This window comes from Camarhynchus parvulus, chromosome 10 (assembly GCF_901933205.1).
Source record: "Camarhynchus parvulus chromosome 10, STF_HiC, whole genome shotgun sequence".
Lineage (NCBI taxonomy): Eukaryota > Metazoa > Chordata > Aves > Passeriformes > Thraupidae > Camarhynchus > Camarhynchus parvulus.
This window is the reverse complement of record NC_044580.1, coordinates 4461320-4480543: the sequence shown is the minus strand read 5'-3', so window position 1 is coordinate 4480543 and position 19224 is coordinate 4461320. Positions and strand designations below refer to the sequence as shown.

Here is a 19224-nt window from a genome sequence, read left to right as displayed (position 1 = left end):
AACCCCAAACCACAAGAATAAACAAAGTGATCTTGTTCAAGTTGGGGCTTTACTGCCTCACACTAAAACAAAAGTGAGCTACTATCAAAATTAACAAATGCATCATAGCCAATAATAGATTGATCAATTTCCTGTGTCTGGCTTCATAGCACACACATCATATTTTCATGAGCAGAGTGATATTGCTGCTCTCCAGATCAGATTTTAAGGGGTAGCATCACCAATTCAGAGACATGACAGGCTTTTTATTATATTTTCTGTTTATAATTTTGATTCAAATCCTCAGCAACACTTCAGATGCACAAATCCTTATTGAAACTGGCTTGATGCGGATTACAGCCTGAAGCACAAAGGAAGTCTTTATCACTTATGGCCAATGTTTTAGGAGCTTATAACTGTAATCAGGTAGGGATTATATCAGCATGATCCATACAAGCTGAACCATGGCAAAAAGCTTTTTTCTATTTGACCTTCCATGACAATAATAGAAATGGAAAACATGCAACAAACAGATGCCGCTGAAGTAGAATCACTGTCCACTGCAGGCAGAAGTTACTACTTTGTATTTTGAAAGAAAAATTAGTCATTAATTAGTGGAAGCAGATCCTTGTATGGTGCATTGTTATCCAGGATTATTTCATTAGGATCTGCTGACCTAATTTCTGCATTGGAAAGAGAATTACATTTTTTCACACTATTGGGATTGGGGAAAGGAAAAAATAATAACATAGATTATTCAAACTTTTAAAAATATGGTTGCAGACAAGGAGAGGTACCTGTATTGATATCTCTACAGAAGCCAAATGAAACAAGGACCACTACAAATATGTAACGATGTCTTCCCTAGAATTGGATTTTGGTTTTCTTAAAATACATAATTCCTAATTAAAACATATGGAATCCAGCTAATACAGCCTCATGACTAAGGGATTTAGTGAAGAGCAGGAATTTTTTTTATTACTGCTATGATGGTCCCCTCTGTCACAGGTCATCCTTAGCTTACTCCTCCTGCAATCACCCTGGGGATAGCTGACTCAGATAAATTAAAAGAGCTTCATTTGGGAAGCTTCCCCAGCACACGAAAGGATTCGCCTCCTAATCTGTCAAAATCCAATAACGTTAAAGCAACTGCAACCTGCTGACAGCTCAGCAGGGCCCCCAAACCAATGGACAGGACCCACAGCCCAGCACCGGACAGCACTAAAACCCACCTTGGAAGCAGCAGCAGGAGAGGTTTCTGCTGCTGAAATATTTTGTGCCCAGGTGCTGTGAGCTCACAGGGTCCGAGTGGTTCAGCCACCCCAGGATGTTGCCAACGACCCTCACCCCCTCACGAGCTGCACACAAGGAGGGATGTGTGTCCCCAGAGCCCTGCCCTCTGCCCCTCATCAGCACTGGCACAAAGGCTCATCTCCACATGTCTGACATTGAAGGTCCTTTCTAATAGCCCAGCACAGGTGTGCTCAGTGCTCTGCTCAGATCACCTTACAGCCACTCACCTGCCTGGCTCAGAGCAGCAGCTGCTCTTTCATGAGGCCTTATGGAAGCCTTCAGAAGGGGACAACGCCACAAGCCCTGTTTACAAAGTGCAGGACAGAGGAAAGAGCTCCCCCAAAGCTACCCCATAGCAGGGACAACCTTCTAATACTGAGCCTACAAAACCACAGACAAGTATTTTCTCTTTTTTATGAACTACTCTCCCTTGCTAATAATTTCCATGTACCAGTCAAGTAAGAAGGGACCCTGGGAGTAACATCAGTCTGCATATTCCTAAAGAACAAGATCACCCGAGAAGTTCAAGAAACCCTTTCTACCAAGCTCATAGGCAAGATGGGACCCTCATAACCTTCTGAAAGCAAAGGCTCAGGTTACCCTGGAAGGCAACTTGTCCTGCCCAGGAGTGATGGTGGTTTGTGGAGGTCAAGAGAAACAATGCTGGCGAGAACAGCTCTGCTGCCCTCCCAGTGCAGACGCCTGGATGGGGTTTTATGACCTGCCAACCTCCTTCTGCCATGCAGCTCACCTTGTTGTTAATGGCAGATATGTGTAAAATTCTCTGACAGGTTGTATCAGCAATATTTTTAAAGGGGTAGCTGTGGTTTTTTGCCCATTACACTGCTGGTAAGGAATCCAGATGCCGCTGTATTCCCACTCACACCAGCCCAAGCCATTCCTGCAGCAGCAGGAACAGTCACTCCAGGGGAAAACCTCTTTTCCTGCCTCTAAGGACTTTTCAAGGCAATTTGCTTTTTCCTTTCTGCTTCAGCTCAGTCAATGGCACTTTTGTGTAAGTACAGACCTGCAGTAGCCCTTGCTTTCAGTGTTTTGGAACCTGCTTGATTTTTTATATTTTTATTGATGTTTTTATTGCAGAGCCCATTAGGGAGGACAACCTTCTGGTGAGTTACCTGCCACTTCTAGCACCTGGTGACAAAGGCTAATGTACCTCCTGCCTGCCCTGTCACAAAGTCTAAGATGAAGTCTACAAAGTCTGCAATTTACCCATTGCCTTTAATCCTGCAGATAACAACATTATGAGATCCACTGTCTGGGGGTTGAACCTAAACTGTACACTTATGTGTCTATTCCAGTGAAAGTAGTTAACAGGCAGGATGTGAGAGCAAGGCAGCCTCTCCTGCACTGGCAGGTGACACCAAGACCAGATGCATCTCTGGAAGAGATGACTGAGGTCAACCATAAATTAACAGGCTCATTTTGAGGGAAAAAATAATAATTCTGTGTCCAATTGCATGGTCTGGTATGAAGGAGACCAGAGGAGATGGGTCAATAAGTCTTTTCTGCACTCATGAACTTTCTGAATCTTTCTTATCCGGAGGGGAAAAATGGCAAGGGCTCCCTTTGCCATGTTACCATGGCTGACTCTTAATCACTAGCAGGGCTGGCAGTAGCTGTTGTGCAACACCACTTTCCCCAGCGCTGGGCCCTGTTCCCCTGCAATGCTCCCAACCCCTGCTGGTCTCAGAAGAATTGAGCCCAAAGCTCCACATAGCAATTCAAATGCATCACCAGGCATTAGGCCACCGGGTTAACCACTGTTTAATTTTGTCACATTTGTTTGTGAGTTATGTACGTGCCTTTCTTTTGTCAACATCTCCTTTTAGAAAGGATATTGATTTTGTTTTCAAAGGCTCTCGAAAATAAAATGAATGACTACATTCTAAGGAAGAGTCATTTTCTCAACAGCTGTAAATAATTTATTGTTCGCAACCCACCCAGATCAAAAGATACTTCATCAACTGATGTGGCAAAATCTGGTGCAAGCTGCATTTCTATTATCTCAGATCCAATTAACCATTTGGAGCAGACTAAAACATAACTAGATCAATCCAGAATCAGATTAATATCCAATCCATAATCACATTAATCACAATCTGTCCATAATTAGCCATCAGATAATCCCATTGGACAGGAGGTGACATGCAGTATCCCATTATCTCATTAATTATCTATTTTCAGTATCAGACATTGTGCCCAAACACAAGGAAATGTTTTTTAAAGGAAAATGGATAGGGAATTCTCATTTTGCTACATCTTCCCCATTGAAGCTCCCAGTGTCTCAGTCTTGGAGTTTTACAACATTTCTTTGTTTTGCCGTATTCTGCTAGGACCAAGGGAGGTTTTTTGAGAGACATCATCTTTTTAATAAAATATGACTATCTTAGGAAGATGGATAAATAAAACATTTGTTTCATGTGAAGAAGTTTGTGAAAGAAAGAAAACTCTTCATCAAAGGTTTTAATGGTAACATGATAACAATAGCTTTGCAATGCTAAATCTTATTGCAGATGGTTCCTGTCCTTTTTCGTAATGTAAGTGAAATTGTGTTCCATCTGTTTTAATTTTATAATGGACTTAATCCATGGTTGGCTCTGAAAGAATCAGCATTTACTGCCTTTGCAATCTACTGCAAACAAAAAATTATTGTTACCGTTTCTCCCTTCTAGAGGGAACTTGTACATCTACTTGGGAGCAAACCCCAGAGCTGTTCTGTAGAGTGGGGAGCACCCTTAGGCAGCCTCAGTCCATGGCCAGCAGCCCCTGCCAGCTCTCACACCAAACCCAACTGGAGCTGCTGCAAAAGAGGCTGGAATCTCTGGGCACTGGGTAGAGGAGAGCAAGGAGGAATCAGTGTGGCAGGAGAGATTGCACTTGGCTTTGACTAGAAAATGCTTCCCAGCACTTCTAAGTTACCTGAACGTGGTGGTCCAGAGGTGCTTCCTGGACTAAGTTATTCCATGACTTTATGATGTGCTTTCCCTTACCCTCCCGCAGATGAACCAACAATAAACCTGTTTGTAAAACATGCAATATCAAGCTGGTTCAACGCCTCATGGCATTACCTGTAGTAATTTTAAAGCTTTTTGTATATCGCATAGAGGAGATGCAGGGCTTTCAACACTTCCCTGGCAAGTAATTTTTTTGGCTTTTCTACTAAACTGCCTGTGCAGCACTGCTACCCTGTTCCTACCTGCCTTGTTGTGAAGTGAGTCCAGTCCAACCACACCTGCCTGGTGTGAGCACATTGCTCTGTTCAGATACAGGTGTGAGGGCAGCACAGCTTTGCATTGGTTTGGAAAAGTTTGGTTGGCTCAGCTGTAACTTTACAAATTCCTAAACTGGTGGGAGGTTTGGGAGAGCAGACAGGATCCTGCCCTCGAGTGGGAAAAGGGTGGTGCAACACAGAGCATCCCTGCCAAGCTGCTGTATTCTTAGACATGTCTCATTCTCCTATCACTCTGACATTTTTGCATTTTATTGTTAACACATGCAGATACTGACTGACCCAGCAATCTGAATTCTGGCTCAGGCTGAAGTCACCCTCCTGTACCCTCTTTTCTGCAGGTGCCCAGGCATGGACCTGTGGTGCCCCACAGTGCTGTAGAGGTTCCCATCACCTATCCCTCGGGGTGACCCCAGTTTGAAGAACTGACCAAACCTTTCTAATTGCCTTCATACCTCTCACCCCCCACCCAGCTCTGCCACTGGCCAGCGAGCCACGCTAGCGGCAGGCAGCAGTCAGACCACAGCCCCCAGCAGGGTACACAGGCAGGGAACACACGGGCTCACCCTGCCCTGAGGATGTCACTGCTGCACCGCACCTCTGCACCTTCGCACACGCAGGGGCAGGCAGGGATACCAAAATCCCTTGGTGACATGCGTGCCTGCTGAAGCGGGCGCTTCAAATGCCATCCACCCTCCTTTCCCCCGCAGATATCGTACAGATTTAAGAGCTTGCTTTCAACATTTGGGGCCCTCAAAGGGGTAGCAGGGGCTGTGACCAGGCTGGGAGAGGGAGTCAAATAGTGAAGCACTTTATCCGAAGAGTCCTCTCCCCCTCCCCAGCTTCTGGGGCGTCATACCTGCAGGGTGCCTGACTCGCACAAGAGACAAGTGCTTCAGCTGGAAAATCCATCCCGCCTCCCTCCTCTGAGGAAAATGAGCGCAGCCTGCCCTTCCTGAGCCAACATCTAAAGTCACCATGTCCTCCCCAAACCATACAGGTTGGCAAATGCCTGTCAAATTCCACGTGTAAAATTAAAAAGGTGCTTGCATGGAGGTGAAGGAAAGAACCAATGCCCCAAGACAGCAGCTATCTCAATTCCAGCATATTTAAGCTTTCCTGGACCTTATGACACACTCCTGTTGCTGTGCTGCAAAGTGTTTGGGAATTTAACACTGAGTCAAAGGCCACGGAAGCGCTTTCCCTATCATTCTGCTAATGCACGGGAAGCCCATGGTGACTGGGGGAAAAGAAAAGAAAAAGAACAGAAGGAAGAAAAAAGCAACAGGAGCGGTTCGTCTGCGAGAACAGCACGGAACCAGGTGCATGAAAATGCGGTAAAATACTATTTTTCTCCGCTAATTTCAAATTGTCACAGGGCTGCTGCCCGGGACGGCCGCCCCGACGATGCGGTCGGTTCTGTTCGGATCCGTAGGGGCGGCTCTTCCGCACACGGGCCTCAGGAGAGAACTGCTCCGCGGGTGGGCAGCGTCGAGCGGGCGTCCACCGCGCAGCCCCTTCCCGTCTGCCGCGGAGATGCTCCTGTGCGCAGCGCCGGAACTGTCCCGCCGAGCCCGCCCGCGGGCACCTGCCAGCGGTACGCCGAAACGCGGGGGAAAGAATAACGAAATAAAATGCAAAAGAGACGAGAAAGAGAAGTAAGAGGGAAATTAAAGGAGAAAAAATTAGGCGAACTAAAAGTCAAGAAGAATAACAGGGAAAACAGAGGAGGGAAAAGAGCTACAATGCATCTCCTTCTCCTCGGGCTGCCGATGCCGCCGCTCCCCGTGCGCCCAGGGCCGAGGCGCAGCACGGCGGGCGGGGCAGAGGGTCCCGCGGCGGCCCGGGGCGCGGGGCGCGGAGGAGCTTCTCCCGCGGGGCGTGGGGCCGCGCGTCCCGTCAGTGCCGGCGTCGTGCGGCTCCGGGCCGGGTCCCGCGGGGCGTGCGCCCGCTCCGCGCCCGCCGCGCGCCCATTGTTCGGCACCGCCAATCCGCGGGCTCTCCCCGCGGCCGCCAATCGCCTCCGGGGGCCGCGCGGTGAGGTCAGCGCCTCTGCGCGCTGACATCACGGCGCGGCCCGGCGGGGCGGGCCCGGGGGGCGGGCGCGGCCCCCCGCCCCGCGCCGCGCGGGTAGTGGTGGAGCGGCAGCTCCGCATCCCGCATCGCTGCCGGTGCGCAGGGGGCCGCCCGCATGGTGGACATCCTCCTCCCGCGGCCGCTCCCGGGCGCCATGGGGGAGCCCTCCAAGAGTAAGTGCGCGCAGCGCAGCGAAACGCGGGGCCAGGGCGGGCGGGCGTGCGCGGGACCCTGCGGGTCGAGCTCCGCGCCGCCACTGCCGTCGGGTGGACTGGCGGCCCGGGGGCGCGCTGACAGCGCCGGGAAGGGCTGCGGCCCCAAGGCGGGCGCGGGCGGCTGCGGGCTCGGCCCGTGTCAACTCCGGTGCCGCTATTCCCGTTCGTGCCCAGCGCTTCCCGGCTCCTCTGTCCTTTCTGCTGTCCGCGCCGCTGAGCTCATTTCTTTCGACTGTTTCCATTTCTTTCTCTGCTGCCCTCTGCTCTTCCTTTCCTTCTTTTTGGTCATGTTACCCTTTTTCTTTCTTTATTTCTTTCGTGTTTGCCTTTTTTTAAATTTCTCTTTTCGTTTTTTAAAAATTTTATTTTCTTTCTGTTCTTGTTTAGTTTTATTTATCTTTCTGTCTCTTTGATTCCATGTCTCTTACTGTTTTCATTTGTCCATATTCCCATTTTAACCGATTCCGGGTTTTCGATGCTTTTGTATCTCCTTCCGTCATTCTGTTTTAATTTGTTTTTCCTTCTTTCCTTCGTTCTTTCTTTGTTTCTTTCCTTATTTCTTTCAAGTTTTCCTCAGCCGTTGTTTTATTGTTTTTGTATCTCTGTTTTATTTTCCTTTTCCAAAATTCTACTTTTACGTCTCTGTCTTTCTGCATTTATTTGCCTTGCTCAATCTTCTGTCTTTTTTTTCTTTCTTTTTTTTTATTTTTCCTGGCTGTATTAATTTGTCTCCTTTCATGTTTCCATCCTTTCTGTCAGTGTGTCTGTCTTTATTTCTCTTTCTTCCTATTTTGGAAAAAGCTCAAAACAAATCAGAATAAGAAAAAAGGATGAAGTGTAAAAAAGAAAAAGTGGTTTTCCCTAATTGCTGACCTCTGCTCTGGCACACTGCTGGCTCTGACCGTACCCCGCTCGCTCCCGGCAGGGCGGCCGGGGCTGGCCCTGTGCGCGGGCTGCGGAGGCCGCATCCAGGACCCCTTCCTGCTGCGGGTGTCGCCGGACCTGGAGTGGCACGTCGCCTGCCTCAAGTGCGCCGAGTGCGGGCAGCCCCTGGACGAGACCTGCACATGCTTCCTGCGCGACGGCAAGGCCTACTGCAAACGGGATTACAGCAGGTGACCCCGAATGCGCCGGCGCTCGTTAGAAAAAAAAAATAACCTAGACCCGAAAAAGCACAAAAGCCCCATAAACTCCCCGAATTTCCCCCAACGAAAGCCCGACTCTGGGCCGCTGCCCGCCCCCGCGGCACCGCCTGGAGCCGCCCCGACGGCCCGGCCGCGGGCCCTGACGGCGCGTCGCGTCCCCGCAGGCTCTTCGGCATCAAGTGCGCCCAGTGCCGGGCGGCGTTCAGCAGCAGCGACCTGGTGATGCGCGCCCGCGACCACGTCTACCACCTGGAGTGCTTCCGCTGCGCCGCCTGCGGCCGCCAGCTCCTGCCCGGCGACCAGTTCTGCCTGCGGGAGCGCGACCTGCTCTGCCGCGCCGACCACGGGCCGGCCCCCGACGGCGCCGCCGTCCGCGGACCGCGCAGCCCCGCGCTGCCGCCGGCCGCCGCCGCGCACCTCGCAGGTACCGGCTCCCCCGGCGGGGCGGGCGGCGGGGCGGGGAGGGTGTCGGGAGGGCTGCGGCGGGCGAACGGGCGGCGGCGCTGACGGTGCGCGCCCTCCCCGCCCGTCGCAGAGCCGGTGCCCGGGCGGCCGCCCGCCCCGCGGCCGCCGGCGCACAAGGCGGCGGAGAAGACCACCCGCGTGCGGACGGTGCTGAACGAGAAGCAGCTGCACACGCTGCGGACCTGCTACGCCGCCAACCCGCGCCCCGACGCCCTGATGAAGGAGCAGCTCGTGGAAATGACGGGGCTCAGTCCCCGCGTCATCCGCGTCTGGTTCCAGAACAAGCGCTGCAAGGACAAGAAAAAGTCCATTCTCATGAAGCAGCTCCAGCAGCAGCAGCACAGCGACAAGACGGTGAGCGCCCGCCCTCCCCGGCGGGGAGGGAGATGTTGGGTGGGGGGCTCGGGCGGCAGTCGCGCTGAATCCCCGTGTGCCCGCAGAGCCTGCAGGGCCTCACCGGGACTCCGCTCGTGGCCGGCAGCCCCATCCGCCACGAGAGCGCCGTGCAGGGCACCGCCGTGGAGGTCCAGACCTACCAGCCGCCCTGGAAGGCGCTCAGCGAGTTCGCCCTGCAGAGCGACCTGGAGCAGCCCGCCGCCTTCCAGCAGCTGGTGAGCCGCGCCGGGCCGTCCGCCGGGCCGCAGGGGACGGGCAGATGCCGGCCCGCCGGGCCCGGGTGCTGAGGGAGGGGGACGGGGCAGGGGGCGACCGCGCCAGGCCCTCACCGCCGCTGCTCCCCCAGGTCTCCTTCTCCGAGTCCGGCTCCTTGGGCACCTCCTCCGGCAGCGATGTGACTTCGCTGTCCTCCCAGCTCCCCGACACCCCCAACAGCATGGTACCCAGCCCGGCCGAGACGTGAAGCGGCCGGTCCGCCCCGCCGCGGGACCTCCGCATGCCTGCGCTCCCTGCATGAGACACCCGGCCCCGGGCCGCTCCCAGAGCGCCGGACAAACGCCTTTGTTTTTTAATTATTCTTATTTAAAAACAAACAAAAAATATGTTACTGTCGGCCAAAAAAGCACCGGGATCCTCGCTGCCTTCACCAGACCGGAGAGAGAGCCCCTGCCCTGGTTTTTTCGTGGTTTTGGTTTGGTTTTTTTCTGCCCTGCGGATTTCGGTGTTTCTTTTCCCCAAAGAAACTCGGATTTCCCCGCCGAAGCCCGGCACAGTGACAGGCTTCCTCGCCCGCTGTTTGAGCTGGGGACGGTTTTTCTTTCCTTTTTGAAAGGGAAAAATAAATAATAAAAAAAACCCCTACAAAATGGGGACACTCCTCCGGCATGCGGCCGCGGAGGTGGCCTGGACCTTCCTCCGCGGAGCCGCGCCGTCCAGCCTCATCTCACACCGATGCCTCACTCGGGCCACGCTGCCCGGCCCACCACGATCGCTGGAAAAAAGGGACACGGAAACGAGACTTTTTAACGGGAAAATCAGTACTAATAATGTTAAGTTATCAATGGACGAAGGACGGATTGTTTGCGCCTTTAACGATCAAAAGTAAGTTATTGTTATTTATTGTCAGAGTCAGCGGTTGAATAGTGGGATTAAATATTTTGGACTTAATAAAAAAAAAAAAAAACAAAAATGGTTTTAAACGAAAAAACCAAAAACTAACTAAAAAAAGTTGCGAAAGGGCGGCGAAGGGGCACCCCAGGCGCGGAGCGGCGCGGCCATACGGATGGGGAGCGGAACAGAGCGGGTCGGGACGGGCACAGCCCTGGCTTCTCCCGCACGGCCTCCCCGCACCGCGCTAATTTACTTTCAGAACCGGGGCCGCTTATTTATAGCCGGGGAGGCGGAGCGCAGGTTTCCCTTTCGGAGTAGCCCCCAGGCTCGCCCGGCCGTGCCCGCACCTGCCGCGGTGCGGGGCTGCCTCGCCTCCTCCCGGGGGTGGCGGGGCTGGGCGGCGGGGCTCCTCCGGGCCGGCGAGGCGAGCCCTACCTTCCCTCGTCTCCATCCCCCCGTCCAGACCCAGGCGGTGACTCCTTATCTGCCTCTGGCATCACCTGGCAGCGCGGCAGGGCCACTCCAGCTCCCGCGCCCTCCCCCTTACCCGCGCGGGACTGCTCAGGGCCAGCTCCCCGTGGGACCGCAGGCCCGGCCAAGCTCAGGCCACGGGGAGCCGCTCCCTTACCCCATCCCCGGACAGCGGGGCGAGAGCCGGGCCCTACCGGAGCCCTCCCGGCCGCAGGGGATGGGCAGCGCGGCTCCACCACCCCGACAGACGGCGGAGCGGGTGTGCAGGGACCGGGCTCCCAGGGCGACCTGCCGTCAGGGGGCACGGACCGGCGCGAGCTGCGGGGCCGCCTCAGCCCCGCCGGGACGAGCAATCTCCCGGCTGGGGACAGGTGGGGATGGGCATCCTGCCGCCCTCCCAGCCCCACAGCGGGGCCCCCGCCGTTACCTGGCTCCGTCCGGGTCGGGCTTGAGTTCGGCGCGTTCTCTCGGGGCCGGGCTGGAGCTCGGCGCGGGGCTCGCCTCAGGCCCGCGCCGGGCCGGGCCGGGCCGCTATGGGCGGCGCTGGGGCCGCGGCCCGGGGCCGCCGAGAAGGGACCGTTCCGCTGCCGGTGGCAACCACGATGCTGGTCCTCGCTCCGGCACCGGTCGCGGCGCCCGTCCTGCCCGGGTCGTGCTCCCGGTGCCCGCGGGCCGGGATCGGCGGCGGCCCCGGTGCAGCGCAGGCCGGGGCGCCGCCGCGCGGGAGCGGCCCCGGGCGGAGCCGGCGCGCGGAGCCCCCGGCGCGCGCGGAGCCGTGAGGGCTCCGCGGGCCCCGCTCGAGCCCAAGCGAGACGTTAAAAATGCATGAGCTCTAAAATATCTGTCTTAGGTGACGTATCCTCAATCACCCAAAAAATTATAAGCAAACTTTCCCCGGGGCCAGATCTGACGAATTACTTTGATTTGATTCCGATTGACTCTTGATTACCGAGAAAAACATCTTATGAGTATTTTTTTCTCTCTTTCTGAACCGTGTTGCTTATGGTAACTCAAACATACTGATGATTTTAACACAGGAATCACACAAGACAGAATAAGTTATTTTATTACAAGATATATAGAACATATTTTCTCTATTTGCAACCTTATTTCAGCAGTTCTGCAGTGCAAATCCCACCACAGGGCAGAAAACACCAAAATCATGACATTGGATACAAGAACGAAATAAACTCAAATTATCAAAATTACAAAACAGAACTTGGAAGTATCTACAGTACTTATATAAATAGTGCAAATTATATATCTATAGGATAAGTATTTAGAGTATCAAAACCATTTTGGAACAGCGTTTTAAAGAAGGTAGTCAGCAGGAACTGGTCAGTCAGATGATGTTAGGGATTTAAAAGCTAAATACAACTCTTATTTTTTCAAGAAGAACTGTCGAGCTTCTTCCCAGGACTGCCGGGGGAATCTGTTGGAGAGCTCAAGATAATCTTGAGAACTGAAAAATTTTTCTGTTGAAGACAGAACATAAAATTACCAAGTTATTCCCTTTTAAGATAAGATGGCAGTAAAACAAGAATAATGAATGTGCAGCCAATTTGAGTGATTTACTCCCCTCCCCCTATCCAAACCTCCTCAGACCATGGGGTGACACTTCTGTGGAGCTCACGGCATCTATGCTTGGCTTTAAGAATGGGAGCAGAGGCTCTGATGAGCAAAGGCTTCCATTTGTGAGCTGCTCAGGCTCTCTGCCCTGTGCAGAGGAACATTTTACATCTTTGCACACTTCACGTTCTTGGGCACACCACTCAGCCTCCTTATACTCTGGGCAGCCTCAGTGGCATTTTCTGCTCAGCAGTTTCTTTTTTTTACTACAAAGGGCCGCAGAAGAGTTGTGTTCCTGACTCCTCAGAGCACAAGCACAAATGCAGCTTTCACTCCTCAGAGTGTGCAGTGACGTGGACAGGACTTCACTGTGCCAGGTTTGAGGGTCTGACCTTCCACGCAGCACCCAGCCGTGAAGTTTGTGCTTTCAGGTTTTATTCCCATCAGTGTTACTATTCCCAATTTTTTGGGGGACACCACCCTTCATATTCAAGTGATAAAAGAGATAAAAATAATCCTGCCTACACTATTATCAAATTTTTGCAACTGGGGAATGTTTAGAAATCATATTCACACGTTACCAGATTTTTGTTTAAAAGTTCCCCCAGTTTGAATAGTGAAAATAAAAAGCAAGTTTTCCACTCGGATTTTAGATGTTTCTTGAGAAGAATCTAATGAAAATATAGTCCTGGAAAGTTGGTGCTGCAGACACTGCACGAGTCTGCTTCAGACTGAGATATCTGATGTTGACAGTAAAAATGTCCATAAAGTTACTTTCATTTTATAATTTATTTTTAAACAAAAACTTGATGCTTTAGACCTAGAACCACTCACCTCCTAGCAAATGCTGAGGAAATGGCGGTGGATTTCTACTGATGAGGGAGAAATGACTGTCCGAGCGTCACATTTTATGCACAATTCTCAAGACCAGATATCCATCAACACTTGAATTTCAGATGTGTTTAGCAAGTAACAGCCATCTCAGCTGAGAATCTTTCAAATGTTTAGCCTAGAAAGGTTGACTGCATTTAAAATAATATTTATAATAACTGAGGAGGGAAAAAAAATCCCGACTCTTCTGCAAACTGACAAACTTTAAAGGACAATTACAGGACAGTATTTTAGAGATTTTTGGCTCCCTGAGTGTACTGGCATGGCTGCATAGCTTCTGCAACCTAAAACTTTTGAAGGCAGCCTTTGTGTCAGCTAATTAAATATGTGCAGGTACAGTATCACATTTTAAGACACGATACCACACAGCATTGAATAAAGATTAACAGCCTGAATCCCCGACAGAGGAGCAGCAGGCTGGAACACACGGATGTGCAGGTCAGGATGTAAGGCAGGGAGCCCACCCCAAACTGTACATTCACTTCTCAGCCACACCGATTCAAGGAACTTAAACCACAGCAGCTACACATTTTGCTACGCAGTTGTTACTCTGTTACACTGCAGGGAACGTACCCCTCTGCTGAGATAACTGATTTTCCATTTGGCCTGAGCTCTGTGCAAAATCCTATGGGGGGAAAACAAACAAAAAAAGATATCAGGTTTTCAGATCTTCCATCTGAGAAATTAAAACAACATTTAAAAGTCTTCACAATCATTCAAAAATACTAATACTTCATGTAATCTGTAAATTAACAAACTCTGGCTTGTTTCCTACATATCATAACACAGTACTTCCAGCACTTAAATTCTGTAATTTACAGTGGATTTTTACACATTTATTTATATCTGTTTTCAAAAAATATATTTTTAGTGGATGTCTTCTTAGGAAATAGTTATTATTGTGATTTTTATTTAGCCATTTAACCATAACTATGTTTCTGTAAAACAAATGGTGTTTCAGACGTTTGCTCCCAACTCCAAATACACTCTTACAAAATTCATGACTGATCCCAATTTCAATGGCTGTGCTTCCCAGCAACCTGGGAGCCTGAGGTGCTGATCTCCGGGGAGAAGGTGGAGTTGCTGCCCAGCGCTGCTGGCCCTGGCAGCCAGCTGTGTCCCCAGCTGTGTCCCCAGCTGTGTCCCCAGCACTGAGCACTGTGTGATCTCACTGCTGTGGGGTGTTGGGGTGCAGCATCCTCGGAGCCAGCACAGACACCGAGCTCGCCTGGAACCAGGCAGCTCCCCACTACAGATCCTGTCCTTCGCTGGAGTCTCCACACAGCAGAATACTGAAGAAGGGATTACCCGAGACAAGATACAGCACGGCAAATCATGGATACTCCTGAATGTTTCTGCTTATTCCTGCACATCTCCAAACAGAAGTAACAAAAATAAACAGGCTGATGCAAACTTCAGCTGATGGAAATAAATCTATCGGTAGGGAGAGCGCTGTAAAATGCAGAAATGCTCTTCCTTTGATTTTGGCTGCACATTTAACACACTGTATTTAAGTGTTATATTCGTACACACCACCAAACTTTTACGCAAACAGGACTTCTTTTGGCGTTCCCTGGCAAAGGAAGAATCTCATTTTCTAGTCACAGGCCAACATTTTACAGTCTTTCCCAAACCTTCTACCGAAGCAAATGAGAGATTTGCTTGACAAACAGCAGTGAGTTGAAATAGAAGTAGAGTAGCAAGTCCCTTCTGCGTGCACGGATCTCCGCATTCCTTGGATCCTGCCAGCACTGCGCTCCGTGTGTGCGTGTGCAACATCGGGATTACACTTTAAAATGGGCAAAATACTGAAGGACTACCGAAGCCAGCAGTGACGGGACACTTCACAGCACACACAGCTCTTCCCTATTTGAATAGAACACCTTTTTTTAAAAGCCTGCAGGCATAGTACACGAACTTGCCATCTGGGATATAACTAACTGGAAATCGTATTAGTAACGCTGACCCTTATAAATATACTTACGCTTTACCGTAGCTACTGGGGATTTTAGTGCCATTCCATCTCTTACGGAACAGAAATCAACGTAAACAACCTTAATTATTCATATAGGGAACATTCTCCTCCACTCTCCTGTTTTTTAGCTGAAAAAACCCCAAACTAAACTTGTCGCACTTCTAATAATGCATAAATTATATTTTTCAGTTTCACTATAAGAAAGTCAAAGAAGATAAATTATAGCTGTGTATTTAACCAGAAGTTCATTACTATATGGCAAATGCTTTTAATACAAAGTTCCAAACTTCTTTTAAAAAAACTGCTGTGCAATTATTTTAGTATTAAAAGGATAAAAAGTAGCTGCACTCATAAGTTTGATGTTATGCAAAGACTTTTAGTAAATATTTAGTTCTTGTACTTTCTCTCTGAAATGTTTGTAACCTATTATTGGAATAGCTGTAAAGCATTAGGGAAAGGACTTTGATTAACATTTCTTTATCAACAGCAGTAACTTTCAGGTGACTGATACAGGGTTACAAAATGCCAAAAGTATATCACTTTTAACATTACCATTTTTATGAAAACTACATTTATTCACTGGAAACAGTTAATAAAATGCTTGAAAACCATGAGGCAAGCAAAAAATCTGATGGATAAAACAATATATAAATTTAAACAAAGGGAAGAAAAACAATGCAAATCTTTATTCAAAACAGTATTTGTAATGACTTCGGTGGCTTACTGTCGAAAATAAAGATTGCAAGATTAGACTGGAAACATATGTTTTGTGTATTTTCTGCATAAAATGCATACACTTACCCAGCTCTCTGTAAATCTATGGTACACAGTATACAACTGTACATTTATATGTAAACACATTAATATACTGATTTCAGATATGCTGTATGGGCAAGAATTTTTTTAAAAAATAAATATTTTAAGATCTACATCACATCTTCCCAGTACATCCAGAAACTTGAATGCAAACCGGATTCTGCACAAACAGTGAGAACCTGAACTACTCAGTAAACTTTCAGTGTGACAAAATGCCTCAAGTACAGGCATCATCTGTGGTTTGAGAAGAGCTGCAGAGACACTGGAAGCACTTCAGTGCTGTTTGCTTGTCCTAGTGCAGTGAAGATCCCCACCCTGAGAGCAAAGGCGAGCACAGCCGTACCTGGATGAAGGTGGCCAGTAAAACACAGCTCATCTCCTGCTCCAGGATGATCTTGTTCTGAGGGTTATTGTAACACGCAGCTATGAGTGAAGGGAAGAGCACTTTGATTAAACGAAGATCACTGAAATACTGGAAAGGCAACTGGCAGAGCTTCTGCAGCACCGTGGGGTGACGGCCAGACTGCACAATGATCTGAAAATACAAACAGAACAAAATTCAACCACGTGATCTATCTGTTCTTCTCTTCCTCTTAACCACCAAGGGTGCTGAAGTCATGCTAAAAAATGAGCATGGATGAGGAGTAAGTACTAAAAATAAAGCCCATAACATTTACTTCAAATAACTTCTGTTTCAGTGTGCAAGTACTATTTTTCTTGCGGAGTAATACAAAAAATACAAAGCTCTGAAAGTTCTTTTTCCTGTACCACCCAAAAAGACAGCAAATAAGCACGGGATTAATTTACAGATTACAGTAAAATAGATAATTTAATACCTTAATTCAAAAGATAAAGAATTACAGCTCAGGGACTATTCTAAGGTAGAGCCATGAAAGACAAAACGCTGACCCCTGCCATTTGAACACACTAAGCACGAGGAAAGAAAAATCCAGGATTTTAAAAACCCTCCCGAAGCTTGACCATCCTTCCTGGGGCTGGCAATTCGAGAGGACTGTGTTTCAGGGGAGATGTCTGCCACGAATTCTCAGGCACCAAAAAGAAAAGGGGATTGTGAGCTGCCCAGTGAGGAGTTTCTGTAAGGAGAGACTCAGAGAGATCCTCCCATCTGTGCTCCTTATCTCGGTTTCTATCAGTGCCATTGGCTCTAAAAGGAGAATTGTTTAGATAAATGGGACTGTTGTCATGAAGAAGGCTAAGTTTACAACTGTATACATCTGAAGAAATAAGGCAATGCTATCACTGGTCTCCTACAAAGGAACCTTTCCATTTCACTTGATATTCTTATAAAATCTTTGCCATAAACTAAAAAATGCCCAAATCGGATCTGTTCCAAGAAACCTTGATTAGACAATTACAATATGAAAGAGCTGTTTGACCCAAAGTTGGCTTTTCAGCATAGGAGGAAGCTCCTATAAGGCTGGAACACTGTAAAACTGAGGGTCATGACTGTAAATTGTACTTGGAAAAACACAATTTTACAGGTACACACCCAGACAAGACTGCATTCAAATTAAAACCAGAAGGACAGAAAGAAGCGGTTGAGACTACAGGAACATAAATTACAGGGATTTACAAGTTCTCAAAGCACTTTTAACAATACCTTCAGAGCACACACTAAGTTGATAATGCAGTTCAGTTTAAAAACAAGATGAACAAAATAATAGTTTGCTCTTTTTTTTCAGTTCACCAGTCAAAAAAGACATTGAAATACCTTTCAAAATACTGGTAGCAATGTCTTAATGCTCTTAAAGACAGGAGCAATTTTTAAAAAGATAGCCAAAAAAGTGACAATTAAGCACACATTCAGACATTGTTTTGAGGATGATTCTAAACTCTCAGCTCCCACCCTGTAAGCAACTTTGGAAGGGTCCCCAACTTTGGGAGTACTGTTGAAATTTTAAATTAACCAGAGTGGCTATTATACTGTTCTATTTTTCTGTGGTAAATTCTATAATCAGAAAAGTATTTAAAGTCAATCATAATTGGTACTAAAATAACTACAATTGGCATTTCTGATCCAGAACAGAACAAGGGAACTCTTGATTTCTTTTTCATGGCCACCATACCCTTGATGAATAGGCAGAGGAAAAGAAGTTTTTGGGACTTTTTATTTTTCATTTCACAGTTCACTTCCTTTACCTGTCCTAAAAATGCCATGGATAGTTAGTGAAGTCCTGCCACACTCACAGTGCAGATACCCAAATAGCTTCCACGGAATTATTATTTCATTATCTTTTTATTTTCAACAGCTTTACTACTATGATGTTATCAACATTAAAGATAGGAAGGGATATAGAGGGGTTGCTGGCTGTTTTAATCTGGTATTTATCACATGTGGAATCAATTTAATGATTTCAGCTCATTGTACTAATGCAGCTACTAAACCTGATACACTATATTATGTACTCTGAAGAAAAAAACCATGAGTCATCCCTTACTGGAAAAAAAGCCAATCAAATAAACCTGCAGCAGAGCACATATTCCTTGCTTCACTGTCAATGGGTGGAGAAAGTGAAAGCCAGCACTTGACTTGAACATCAAAGAAAACAAATGAAAACCTCACACTTCTCTTCCTTGATTTTTTTTTTTTTTAATAGTCACTTGGCTTAATAATCCCAGGGACTTTTGCAGGCCTGGAATATGGAATGCTCATCTTACAAACTGCTCTCATAGAAGAGATACAAGCTCCTTACTGAAATGCAGCTTGCCTCTCCTCCTGCCACAGACTGGGATCCAGATGCATTTACCTGGAATTAGCTTTTCTTGTTGCTCTCTCTCTCTAGCCTGCAAATCAGATATGCCTGTCAATGTAACAAGATCCTAATTAAATCACTGCATTTCTGTACAGCCAAGCATATAAGCACCTGCTTAACTTCAGCTATGTGCCTATGTTCCATTAATATTTTTTTGTGGTTTTCTTTTTCTGAACTGAGACCTATCAAATTAGTCCAAGCTACTACAATTATTTTTTTAAAATCAGAGCAGGAAACTAACATTGATGTTTTCTGTATTTCCTTTTAAAACCTTGCTTATCTCAAAACTTACAGATATTCATATAACTTTATTGGTTTTGCCTGTGCTTAGCTGGAATAAAGTCCAGCTTAGTTTATCTTATTTATGGCCCAACATGTACTAAATGCTGGAACAATCCTGGGAACACCCAAGCAACACACAGGCAGGAGACACAGCAAATAGGTTTCTGAAATGCTATTTCATGAATGAAGGGAATTCTCCTTTGTGCCACCAGTCAAACTCCAGGCCCTGTCCATCCTGGAGGTGGAGCCCCTGTTACAGAGTGGGTGAGAATTCAGGTTCAGCACACTAGAAAGCACTGGCCAACACTGCTCTCAGTGTAAAAGCCTGCTGAGGAGAGACTGGAGCATCTCAGATCCTCACTTTCAGGACTGCAGTCCTGCCTGGTTGGTGTCTGTCTGCACATCCAGGTCTCCCAACCACTCAGGCTGCACCCACAGCCAACTGTCCAGCACCATGAGTGATGTGGTGACCTGTGGGAACTTTCCACTGAGCAACACCTTGCAGGGCTGCCTATCA

The 19224-nt window shown here is 48.4% G+C and overlaps 2 protein-coding genes across 3 annotated transcripts in view; one reads left to right on the top strand and one right to left on the bottom strand.

The window, feature by feature from the left end:
• Nucleotides 1-6635: 6635 nt before the first annotated feature.
• Nucleotides 6636-9995, top strand: ISL2 (ISL LIM homeobox 2). The gene is made up of 6 exons (XM_030955406.1): nucleotides 6636-6771; nucleotides 7739-7928; nucleotides 8123-8382; nucleotides 8494-8777; nucleotides 8864-9034; nucleotides 9166-9995. The coding sequence occupies exons 1-6, from the start codon at nucleotides 6714-6716 to the stop codon at nucleotides 9280-9282; spliced, it is 1080 nt and encodes a 359-aa protein (XP_030811266.1). The 5' UTR covers nucleotides 6636-6713; the 3' UTR covers nucleotides 9283-9995.
• A 1456-nt stretch (nucleotides 9996-11451) lies between these two features.
• SCAPER (S-phase cyclin A associated protein in the ER) overlaps nucleotides 11452-19224 on the bottom strand; it is a 139416-nt gene continuing 131643 nt past the window's right edge. For both annotated transcript variants that reach the window (XM_030954978.1, XM_030954979.1), the window contains exons 30-32: nucleotides 15995-16186; nucleotides 13434-13485; nucleotides 11452-11875 (exon numbers count right to left, since the gene is read on the bottom strand). In XM_030954978.1, the coding sequence (XP_030810838.1) occupies nucleotides 11781-11875; nucleotides 13434-13485; nucleotides 15995-16186 (339 nt within the window). In that variant the 3' untranslated portion in view covers nucleotides 11452-11780. The remainder of the gene's footprint in view (nucleotides 11876-13433; nucleotides 13486-15994; nucleotides 16187-19224) is intronic.